Here is a 12523-nt window from a genome sequence, read left to right as displayed (position 1 = left end):
TGATTCTTGGTTGAGGGCAATATTGGCCAGGATATCCATCTTCTTTGGAATAGTGCTGTGGGTTTATTTATTTTGATAGGACACATGTGTGTATATATATATATATATATATACGTCTTCCGGTAAACATTGCATTGATAGTGCAACACTGCTTCACAGCGCTACGGACACAGGTTCAATTCCAGCCTTGGGTGACCTTGTGTAGAATTTGCACATTCTCCCAGTATTTCCTCCGGATGCTCCAGTTTCCTCCCACAGTCCAAAGATGCGCAGCGAAAGAGAAAATGCTCGAAAATCTCAGCAAGTCTGGCAGCATCTGTAGGGAGAGAAAAGAGCTAACGTTTCGAGTCCGATGACTCTTTGTCAAAGCTAACAGATAAAGAGGGAAATATTTATACTGTGGAGTGAGAATGAAAGATGAGTCATAGCCACATCCCAGGGAAACTGGGTGCTAATGGCCACAGGAACTAAGGGGAAAGAGTGCTAATGGCAGTCCCCAGAGAGGACAAAAGATGTGAAAGGTCAAACAGCAGAGAAGCTAACATCAGAGGGTGAACTGATGGTGTGGGGGGAGGGAAGGGGGAAGCAAAGAGGAGAAAGGTTAAGGAAAGCTGGATAGATCTTTTCTCTCCCTACAGATGCTGCCAGACTTGCTGAGTGATGCGACCATCAATTCATTCAAAGACACGAGTGAAGTAAACTGTGGCTTTAATCGGCTTACAACTGAGCTTGCCTGCGACTAAACTGAACGGAGGGCGGACTCGTAGGACCGCAGCACTTATATTTCATGCTGGGGGCGGAGCCAAGGGCAGAGCCCTGTACATGCTCCTCATCTCCTCCTGTGGGCAGAGCCGCGCAACGGCTCACAGATGGAGCCCACAGGGACACAGTAATGTGCAATGTGAATTTTTAGTGGTTACACATTCACCACATTCACCCCCTGTTAAAAAAATCAAGTCCGGCGGGGGTGACAGGTCTATAAGTTCAGTCGGTCCGGCGCTCGAATCGTGCGTTGAGACGGACGGAGCACTAGAGTTGCAGCCGCTTCGGATAGCTGTGGACAGATGTTCGGTGCGAATCCGAGGGTGTACTCCGGGGGTGGTTCTTCCAGAGCTTCTTTCCTGCGGACTGGTGTGACGGGTGAAAGGGGGCGCAGGAAGCAAGTAGGTGCAGGGGCGCAGGGCGTGGGAGGTCGGTTGGGGTGTAGTGTGGGGGGGTACCTTGGTGGTAGTAGTAGATCCTGCAGGTGCCAGGTCCTGGAGAGAAACGGTGTCCTGTCGGCCATCGCGTAGTGGGGGTTTGAGTGTAGGAGCAGGACCCTCTCTACCAGGGGGTCTGTTTTATGTGTCCGGATGTGCTTCCGAAGGAGGACAGGGCCCGGTGTCCGCAACCAGGATGGAAGCGAGGCCCCCGTGGTAGTGCCCCTAGGGAAGACAAATAATCGATCGTGAGGAGTCTGATTTGTGGCCGTACAAAGGAGGGGCCTAATTGCATGGAGCGCGTCGGGGAGGACCTCCTGCCAATGGGAGGTTGGGAGATTCCTGGACCGTAGGGTCAGTAGGATTGTCTTCCAGACCGTCGCATTCTCCCTCTCCACCTGCCCGTTCCCCCTGGGGTTATAGCTGGTAGTCCTGCTCGAGGCGATGCCCTTGCCGAGCAGGTACTGACGCAGTTCGTCGCTCATGAAGGACGAACCCCTGACACTGTGGACGTAGCTGGGGAAACCGAACAGGGTGAAGACACTGTGCAGGGCTCTGATGACTGTATGGGAGGTCATATCGGGGCATGGGATGGCAAACGAGAAACGGGAGAATTCATCTATAATATTGAGAAAGTAGATGTTACGGTTGGTCGAGGGGAAGGGCCCTTTGAAATCAATACTCAGTCGTTCAAAGGGCCGGGATGCCTTTACCAGGTGGTCCTTGTCTGGTCTATAGAAGTGCGGTTTACACTCCGCCCAGATCGGGCAATTCCTGGTGACAGCTTTAACCTCCTCGGTGGAGAAAGGCAGATTGCGGGTCTTGATGTAGTGGGCGAGCCGGGTGATCCCTGGGTGGCAGAGGTCATTGTGGATAGCCTGTAGTCGGTCGTCTTGCGCGCTGGCGCATGTGCCGCGGGACAGGGCATCTGAGGGCTCGTTGAGCTTCCCAGGACGGTATACGATATAATTATAGGTGGAGAGTTTGATCCTCCACCGCAAGATGTTGTCATTCTTGATTTCGCCCCGCTGCGAGTTATCAAACATAAAAGCAACCGATCTCTGGTCGGTGATGAGGGTAAACCTCCTACCAGCGAGGTAGTGCCTCCAATGCCGTACGGCTTCCACAATGGCTTGAGCTTCCTTTTCGACTGAGGAGTGTCGAAGTTCCGAAGCGGAGAGGGTTCGGGAAAAGAATGCTACTGGCCTACCTGCCTGGTTCAGTGTGGCAGCAAGAGCGACCTCTGAGGCGTCGCACTCCATCTGGAATGGGACGGATTCATCTACCGCCTGCATGGCGGCTTTGGCGATGTCCGCCTTGATGCAGTTGAAGGCCTGGCGAGCCTCGGCTGACAGTGGGACGAGTGTAGCCTTAAATAGAGGCCAGGCTTTGTCCGCATACTGGGGGACCCACTGGGCGTAGTATGAGAAAAATCCGAGGCACCTCTTGAGGGCCCTGGAACAGTGAGGGAGTTGTAAGAGGGGGCGCATACGGTCAGGGTCGGGTTCTAGGACCCCGTTTTCCACGACGTAGCCGAGGATGGCTAGTCTGGTTGTGCGGAAAATGCATTTCTCCTTTATTATAGGTGAGGTTGAGTTTTTGGGCGGTTTGGAGAAATCGGTGGAGGTTGGTGTCGTGGTCCTGCTGGTCTTGGCCGCAGATGGTGACGCTATCCAAGTATGGAAACGTGGCCCGCAGCCCGTACTGGTCCACCATTCGGTCCATTGCTCGTTGGAACACCGAAACCCCGTTCGTGACGCCAAAGGGAACCCGGAGGAAATGGAAGAGGCGGCCGTCTGCCTCAAACGCCGTGTAGTGGCCATCCTCCGGGTGGATTGGGAGCTGGTGGTATGCAGACATCAGATCCACCGTGGAGAATATGCGGTACTGGGCGATCTGATTTACCATGTCTGCAATCCGGGGGAGGGGGTACGCATCGAGGTGCGTGAACCGGTTAATGGTCTGGCTGTAATCAACCACCATTCGGAACTTTTCCCCGGTCTTGACGACCCCCACTTGAGCTCTCCAGGGGCTATTACTGGCCTCTATGACTCCCTCACGTAAGAGATGCTGGACTTCGGATCTAATAAACACCCTGTCCTGCAGGCTATACCTCCTGCTGCGAGTGGCCATTGGTCTGCAGTTGGCAGTGAGATTAGCGAAGAGTAGAGGGAGGTCGATTTTTAGAGTTACTAGACTGCATATAGTGAGTGGGGGAAGGGGTCCGCTGAAGCTGAGTGTTAGGCTCCTGAGGTTGCACTGGAAGTCCAGTCCTAGGAGGAGGGGGGCGCAGAGGTCTGGGAGTGCATACAGTTGGAAGTTGGTGTAGTTGGCGCCCTGTATTGTTAACGTCGCAATAGTGCGCCCTTGTATCTGAACGGAGTGCGACCCCGAGGCGAGGGAGATAGTTTGCTGTGTCGGAAATATCGGGAGCGAGCAGCGCCTTACCAGATATGGGTGAATGAAGCTCTCGGTGCTCCCGGAGTCGAAGAGGCACGGTGTCTCGTATCCGTTGATTTGGACGGACATCATGGAGCTCTTGAGGTGGTTTGGCTGCGACTGGTCCAAAGTGACTGCATTGAGCTGCGATTAGTCGGTGGCATGGTCGGCGGTGCTGGAGCGGCCCCGTGATGACTGTCTGCAGAGGTCGTAGTAGTCGAGTGGCATATCGGGTGATGGCCAAGATGGCGGCCCCCGTTGATTGCACGCAGTGGGCGGCGAGGAAGATGGTGTCCAAGATGGCCGCCCCGTGGATCGCACGTGGCGGGCGGCGAGGAAGATGATGCCCAAGATGGCGGCCCCCATGAATCGCACATGGCCGGCCGCGTGGAGGTGGATTGCCAAGATGGCGGCCCCCATTAGTCGCACATGTTGTGCGGAGTCGGCAGACACGCTGCCACATTGCGGGGTCTGCGGGCCTGCGAGTTGGGGGAGCGAGGGTTAGGGTTCGAGTTAGAGTTTTTAGCTTTGGCCAGGCAGGCCTTAGCAAAGTGCCCTTTCCGCCCGCAGCTGCTGCAGGTCGCGTTGCGGGCCGGGCAGTGCTGCCCGGGAGTGTTGGGGCTGGCCGCAAAAGTGGCACGATAGCCCTCCGTGGTGAGCGGGAGGCCGCGCGGCGCAGGCCTGGGGCTTCTCTGGTCAGGGGTCCACGATGGGATTGCGTGATCAGGCGGGAACACATTTAAACTTTGGACGTGTCCTCCAGGTCCTCGGCCCCTTTCTCGAGAAGACACTGCCTCACATAATTGGATCGGACCCCTGCAACATACACGTCTTGGACGGCGAGTTCCATGTGCTGGGAAGCTGTCACGGCCTGGAAGTTACATTCTCATGCTAGAGCTTTAAGGTCGCGCAGGTAATCTTCTAGCGACTCTGCAGGGCGCTGGCGGCGAGTTGTAAAGATGTGCCGCGCGTAGACTTCATTCATGGGCCGCACGTAAAGGCGGTTGAATATCGCGAGGGCCTCAGTATAAGAGTAAGTTACATCAAATGGCTCACCCGTGCGTAGAGAAGACTGCGTTTCTGTTCTTCTGTAACAGAGGAGGTAGTCGACGCAGCCAGGTAGGCCTTGAAGCACCAAAGCCAATGCGAAAAAAAATATTTTGCTTCTGCGGCCTATGGTTCGAGTTCCAATCGTTCAGGTTTGAGGGCTGATTCCATAGTAGTTTTTTTAAGTCGATTAAATTGATGCGACCATCAATTCATTCAAAGACACGAGTGAAGTAAACTGTGGCTTTAATCGGCTTACAACTGAGCTTGCCTGCGACTAAACTGAACTGAGGGCGGACTTGTAGGACTGCAGCACTTATACTTCCTGCTGGGGGCGGAGCCCTGTGCATGCTCCCCCTGTGGGCAGAGCCGCACAACGGCTCACAGATGGAGCCCACAGGGACACAGTAATATACAGTATGAATTTATAGTGGTTACACATTCACCACAGTGAGATTTTCCAGCATTTTCTCTTTCGTTTCAGATTCCAGCATCCGCAGTAATTTGGTTTTATCTAAAGATGCGCAGGTTAGGTGGATTGGCCATGCTAAAGTTGCCCCTTAGTCTTCAAATATGTGTCGGTTTGGCAGGGTTACAGGGATAGGGCGGATGAATGGGCTTTGGTAGGGTGCTCTTTCAGAGGGTCAGTGCTGGCTCGATGGGCTGAATGGCCTCCTGCACTGTAGGGATTCTATGGTGCTGCACTGGAGTGTTGGCATAGATTTTAGCTTTGTTCAAATCTCTGGAATTATACTTGAACCCACAACCCTCTGACTCAAAAGTAGGAGTGCTGCCCACTGAGCCATGGTTGAACTCAATTAACACTTGAATGCAGTCCTGTGTCTGTGGCTTTTACTGTTTGCTTCATGCTTCAGTGACTTTGGGGATGGGGGTGTGGGAGAGAGTATGAGTTGCATGGGCATAGATAAAAGAAAGCTGTATTAGCTTCCCCCCCATGTTGGACACTTGCTTCAGAAACGGCTCCCAAGGAGGGATTACATACAAAGCATGGTTTTAAGTGCAGACAGACTGCCAGTTGAGAAGATTGAAATTGAGGCTTAGAATCAAATACCTATAATTTAACTATTAGTCTGCCTAGCATTGTGTAGCTGTTGATGACAAACAGAAGTAATGAATGCATCTGTTTATCCTTTTTTTACAGTAACTCTGTGCTGGAGCTTTGTGTTATGCCAAAAGATGAAGACATCCTGCAGTTGGTAAGTTATATAGCATTCAGCTCGTTGCTCACAAGGTGGGTTTGGTTGTGAGTTGAAATCTCTCTGCTTTGCTGATATCAATATAAGCAGATTGCTCAGATTTTTGGTCATTGGTGGACTTTTTCGAAGCTCTATTATAACATCCAATATTCATCTTTAGCTACCTCGGTCTTTATTTGGATATCAAATTCCAGCTTAAAATTCCTTTTGCAGTAAAATTTTATCTGACATATTTGAAATGCTATGTACGAAACATAATTTTAAGTGCTTCCATTATCTGTGTCCTCAATCATTGCAAAAGCTTTTGAGAATAATGGGCACAGTAAGAAGTCTTACAACACCAGGTTAAAGTCCAACAGGTTTGTTTCAAACACGAGCTTTCGGAGCAAGGCTCCTTCTTCAGCCGTGCTCCGAAAGCTCGTGTTTGAAACAAACCTGTTGGACTTTAACCTGGTGTTGTAAGACTTCTTACTGTGCTCACCCCAGTCCAACGCCGGCATCTCCACATCGAGAATAATGGGATACTGGTAGGAATTGGGACTACATTTCTTGTTTTCTGTACACCACTTCGGCTTGCTTCTCCCTGGTAAGATGAGTCTATATTGGGATAGCTAGTTTACAGGCTCAGATCTCCCTGATGCAACTGTTGTCAGTTCCAGTTACTGGGCACACCATAATCCGAAACTAGGAATAATGTTCCCACTGGAGCAGAAGTAATCCATTTATATTTGGAGCTTGTCCTACCATTCAGTGAGATCATCGCTGACCTGTGATCCAACTCCAGATACTCACCATTGCTGCATATTCCTTGTACCGATGGTGATTAAAAATCTATTAATCTCAAATTTAAAGTTAACAATAGATCTAGCATCAGTTGCTGTTTTTGGAAGAGAATTCCAAACTTCTAACAAAGTTTGTGTGAAAAATGTTTATTTATTAATTCCTGAAAGTATGGATCTAATCTTTATACAATGGTCCTTCTGGACTGCCCAATCAGTAGAAATAGTTTACTTTTATCTTCTGTATCTGTTCCCCTTGATATCTTGTAAACTGATCAAATCACTGTTTAAAACCATACTTTGTATGTAATCCCTCCTTGGGATCTGGGCATCATTCCAGTAAATCCATGCTGCATTGCTTCCATTCTTCTTGATGTGGAGATGCCGGCGTTGGACTGGGGTGAGCACAGTAAGAAGTCTTACAACACCAGGTTAAAGTCCAACAGGTTTGTTTCAAACACGAGCTTTCGGAGCACGGCTCCTTCTTCAGGTGAATGGAAAGGCTTGTTCCAGAAATGTTTATATAGACACAGTCAGAGATGCCCCGGAATGCGAGCACCTGCAGGCAATCAAATCATCAAAGCTTTTTTGCATCTTTGTAGAAACTGAATGTCAGTGTCTATATGCGCGATCTTCCTGGAGATCCTCTCCACTTTGAGCCGGCAGTTTGCGGTGTCAATGGTAGCCATGATGTGGAGATGCCGGCGTTGGACTGGGGTGAGCACAGTAAGAAGTCTTACAACACCAGGTTAAAGTCCAACAGGTTTGTTTCAAACACGCGCATATAGACACTGACATTCAGTTTCTACAAAGATGCAAAAAAGCTTTGATGATTTGATTGCCTGCAGGTGCTCGCATTCCGGGGCATCTCTGACTGTGTCTATATAAACATTTCTGGAACAAGCCTTTCCATTCACCTGAAGAAGGAGCCGTGCTCCGAAAGCTCGTGTTTGAAACAAACCTGTTGGACTTTAACCTGGTGTTGTAAGACTTCTTACTCCATTCTTCTTGACATGCTTACTGTACTGCAGGTGTGGTCGACCCATGGCTTTGCAGAGCTGAGGTGTGTCTTCTATCCTCTTGTGTTCTAGCCCTCTAGACATAAAAGCCAGCATTGCATTAGTCCTTTTAATTATTTTCTGCACCCATTCATGACATTTTAATGATCTATAAACCTGGACCTTCAATACTCTTCGGACTTCCACGGTTTCTAGCTTTTCATCGTAAAGTACCCTGCTCTGTCCTCTTTAGCATAGGTCTATGCTCTTTGTATAGTGGATAGCTTCATATTTGCATACATTGAAATCTATTTACCACAGTGTTGTCCATTCACTTAAACGGGCAGCACGGCAGCACAGTGGTTACACTGTTGCTTCACAGTGGCAGGGTCCCAGGTTCGATTCTGGCTTGGGTCACTGTCTGCGGAGTCTGCACTCTTTCCCTGTGTCTCCTTGGGTTTCCTCCCACAAGTTCCGAAAGATCTTGTTAGGTGAAGTGACACTCTGAATCCTCCCTCAATGTACCCGAACGCCAGATTGTGGCAACTAGGGGATTTTCATAGTAACTTCATTGCAGTGTTAATGTAAGCCTACTTGTGACAATAATAAAAAATTATTATTATACCTTTCTATCCCATCATTTGATCTATTACTAAATAAGGTGAATAATTGAGGCTCCACTAGCCAGAGTATCTCCTACTTTCCGCTTCCTATCCCTCAGCCAATTTTCAAATTTTTGCCTTCATTTCCATGAGCTTCAACTTAATGATCTTCAAATTTAGCTAACTGCTCCCTTTCCTGAAGGCCTGTTGATCTCTTTTAAATCCATATTTCTCAAAGCGCTTTATTATTTCCTCTGGCTGACAGTGTTTATTTTCTCTATAAAATAAGAGGATACGGGCTGGTTTAGAACAGTGGGCGACATAGCTGGCTTGTAAAGCAGACCAAGGCCAGCAGCACGGTTCAATTCCCGTACCAGCCTCCCTGAACAGGCGCCGGAATGTGGCAACTAGGGGCTTTTCACAGTAATTTCATTTGAAGCCTACTTGTGACAATAAGCGATTTTCATTTTATGGGGCTGGTTTAGCACACTGGGCTAAATAGCTGGCTTGTAATGCAGAACAAGGCAGCAGCATGGGTTCAATTCCCGTACCAGCCTCCCCGAAATGTGGCGACTAGGGGCTTTTCACAGTAACTCCATTAAAGCCTACTTGTGACAATAAGCGATTATTACTATTATTATTGTTAAATGTGCATTGCATTTGTCTTTCTGCAAACTTTACTCAACAGTTAATCCCTAAAAATAATTCTGAGGATGTGAGTGAATTCATTAGTCATTCTTGATAAATTTTTTTGGGAAGTAATGAGCTGTTTGTAATAATATGACATTGGTATGTATCTGTTTCATGGAATTTGAATGCTACATGGAAGTAAAACAATAACAAGGCTTTCAAATCAACCATAAGAACCACATTTAAAGGATAGTCATTTAGGCCTATGAATGAAATTGCACCTTACTCTAAACAACTAGTGTGAGGATTTTTTAAATTGTATTATTTTAGCTATGGCTGCCATATTAATCCTAATGGCCAGTGTATTTGTTTTATGATCTCATTTGCTCAAAGGATTATCAATTTTGCAAAGATTACTGTAAAATTATTGATTTATTTAATTGGTAAAATATCTTTGTAGTATATACAGATTAAATGTTGTCTTATTGCCTCCTTCAACTTTCACTGCTTTTCTTTGCCAAAGCCATCACTTAGAAATTCTAAGAAACTTTATTGCCTGTCTTTTGTTCTGATAGTCAAGTTGCCAGCTTTTCTGCTGAGAAATCTGATTTTGGCTTCGTCTTTTTCTATTACCTCTAATCTCAGTGATATTATTGAAGATCTTTGCTCCTAAAGTCTGGTTGATAGACACTTTTAGAAGAGTCGTATTAAAAGCAGTTTCTAAAGTTATGAACAGATGTTTTAAAATTTTCCACAAATTCCATTGTTACTATAAGAGTTATTTGGTTCTGTATGGAATGAATGCTGAGTGTATGGAATGAATGCTGAGTGCATGGACATGGAGGTGTTATGAGTTGGCATAGGTGGTATGAGGAACCATTGCGATGAGGGTGTTGGCATGGAGTATGGGGAGTGGGTAGGGTGTTGAGGGGATCTGAGGGATGAGGATCAGAAGGCCGAATGCCAAACAAAACTGGGGCAAAGTCCTGGGGAACCGAGACTATCTTTTAGCCAGCCCACCATGGCACGCGGCATCCCCTGTGGCCACCTCCGAACAATTTCCAGAGAAGGGATGGGCTTGGGCTCGATCCTGCACCTGCTCCCCCAGAAAGAAAATTGTGCCTTTTTAAGGTACTTTTTACCCACGATGCGCACTTTTAGCCAGAAATTCTCCCCGTTTTTATTGAATCCCACATAACTCAATCACCTTTGCCATCTTCACACAAGCAGCCCCACATCCATACTTCACGCCAGCCTCTGTGCAGGCCCCTTATCCAAGACCACATCCACCAGGTGCAGAGCATGACCTGAAATACCAATCGCCGAGTATTCTGCTTTTCTCACCCCCGATAACACCAACCTTCCCATAATAAAGAAATCAATCCTCGAATATACATTATGCATTGACGAAAAAGGAATACTCTCTACCCCGTGGATATAAAAACTTCCCCCATCTCCTTCACAAATGCTGTCAACACCCTTGCTCCTCAATGGGGTCAACGAATTCTGCTTCGATCGATCCATCTTCAGATTTAAACACTTAGTTTAAATTCCCACCTAAATTAACTGATGTGTATCCAGGCTCAGGCTAGCTGCTAACATCCTCTTAAAAACCCTATATAACCCTAATTCGGGGCATACATGCTAACCAATACCACCAACCTCCCTTCCAAAACCCCTGTTACTATAACATATCTGCCAACACCGACTCCACCTAACTCTCATAGCCACCAGCGAACCCTCCCGGTCCCTGATATCAAAGCATAACAAACCAAACACCCCACCCCTTCAAAGCCTTACCGTCACCCTCAGCAGCAGCACCACATCGGCTCTCAAGCTGTTTAAATGAAAAAAAACACTCTCGTCCGCTTTATCTGTCCACCCGACGACCCCTTTGTGTTACACATAACCATTCGGACTGGGGGTGGTCCCCCCCACATCATCAGCCATGACCACCCTGTGGGGCATACCTGCCTCCTCTCAACCACCACCACCTTAGGCCAACCCAAAATGGCCCCTAGTCACCCTTAACCAACTACCCCCACATCCCAGAAACTCCCAACCACTTCCTCTCAAAATTGTTCCTCTCTGCATGCTCCCCATTCCCGCCCCAATCACACCTCTTAGGCTAACTGAAACCTGTCTCGGCCGGCCGCAGCCCCTCCCCCCAACTCACTAGCCAATTTTAGTTTGCTAGCAAGGTGGCGTCCCCCCACGTACCTAACACAAAAGCAAACAGAGAAGGCCCCTGTTATAACCTGCCCTGATCCTATTGGCTGGGAACAATTAATTGCCCCATGTTCCTTGGGGAAAATAAGCTCCCCAATGTGGAGGGATTGGGACAATTATTAGCAGTGCAACTGTATAAATAGAGCTGGACAATATGGCACCAGCTAGAGAGGGAGCCAGTAGTGAACTGCTGGTACATAGAACATACAGTGCAGAAGGAGGCCATTCGGCCCATTGAGTCTGTACCGACCCACTTAAGTCCTCACTTCCACCTTATCCCTGTAACCCAATAACCCCTCAACCTTTTTGATCACTCGGGGCAATTTATCATGGCCGATCCACCTAACCTGCATTTCTTTGGACTGTGGGAGGATCCCGGAGCACGCAGAGGAAACTCACGCAGACATGGGGAGAACGTGCAGATTCCGCACAGTGACCCAGCGGGGAATCGAACATGGGACCCTGGTGCTGTGAAGCCACAGTGCTATCCACTTGTGCTAACGGCTGCCCTCAACTGTGCACATATTATAAATAAATTACTTTCTGTTTGACTCGACAAACTCATGTTGAATTGTTTGTGGCCCTCACAAACCCCCCACATCCTAACCTTCTGAACAACCAAACATGTTACGCACCAAACAAAGAGGAAAAAACCCTGACACATTATCTCATTGTCCCCAGACCATCCCTTCCCTACCACAACATAAGAAATCAAATTCCAAACTCCGTTCTGTCGCAGTCCTTCAGCCGTCTCAAAAGCCTCCGTCACCTCCGCTGTCGTAAAGAAATGGTCCTTGGAGTTAGATGTAACTCTCAGCTTCACCAAGTGGACCACCCCGAATAGCACATCACTCTTGGAAAGCGCTGCCTTCACCTTGTTAAAGGCCACCCGCCTTCATGCTAGCTCCACCGTGACGTCCTGGTATATTTGAATGCCACTCCCTTCCCACCTCACCTCCCGATTTTGCATGGCCCTTCTCGAGACCTCTTTCTTCATCAGATAGCTGTGAAAACAGACTATCACAGCTCTTGTAGATTATTCACCTTTGGCTTTGATCGGAGCAACCAATGAGCCCTATCCAGCTCAAAGAGGGACGTGTTCTCCTCCTCCCCAACAATTTGCTGAACATCCCGAAAAATACTCCTGCACGGGTTCTCCAGCCCCTCTTGCTGACCCACAATTTGAAGATTCTGCCACCATGACCTGTTTCCAGCTCCTCCACTTTGGCTCTCAGCCCTTTATAACTTTCCTCCACCTTCAGCTCCTCTCCCAGCAAGGCAAGCTGGTCACTATGCCGCGACAAGGCCTCCTCCGTCCCCTTCAAACCGCACCATGCTCCCGCACCGTCTCCAAAGTCCTTCCAAGAGCCTTATCAGGGCCAG

At 48.5% G+C, this 12523-nt stretch overlaps 1 protein-coding gene across 4 annotated transcripts in view; it reads left to right on the top strand.

Annotated features, from left to right (window-relative positions):
* LOC119966446 (rho GTPase-activating protein 21-like) overlaps positions 1-12523 on the top strand; it is a 310278-nt gene that overhangs the window by 170177 nt on the left and 127578 nt on the right. For all 4 annotated transcript variants that reach the window (XM_038798135.1, XM_038798139.1, XM_038798136.1 and 1 more), the window contains one exon: positions 5848-5902. In XM_038798135.1, coding sequence (XP_038654063.1) covers positions 5848-5902 — 55 coding nt within the window. The remainder of the gene's footprint in view (positions 1-5847; positions 5903-12523) is intronic.

This window comes from Scyliorhinus canicula, chromosome 5, assembly GCF_902713615.1.
Source record: "Scyliorhinus canicula chromosome 5, sScyCan1.1, whole genome shotgun sequence".
Taxonomy (NCBI): domain Eukaryota; kingdom Metazoa; phylum Chordata; class Chondrichthyes; order Carcharhiniformes; family Scyliorhinidae; genus Scyliorhinus; species Scyliorhinus canicula.
The sequence above is the reverse complement of the archived record's forward strand: the minus strand, read 5'-3'. Positions and strand labels throughout refer to the sequence as shown.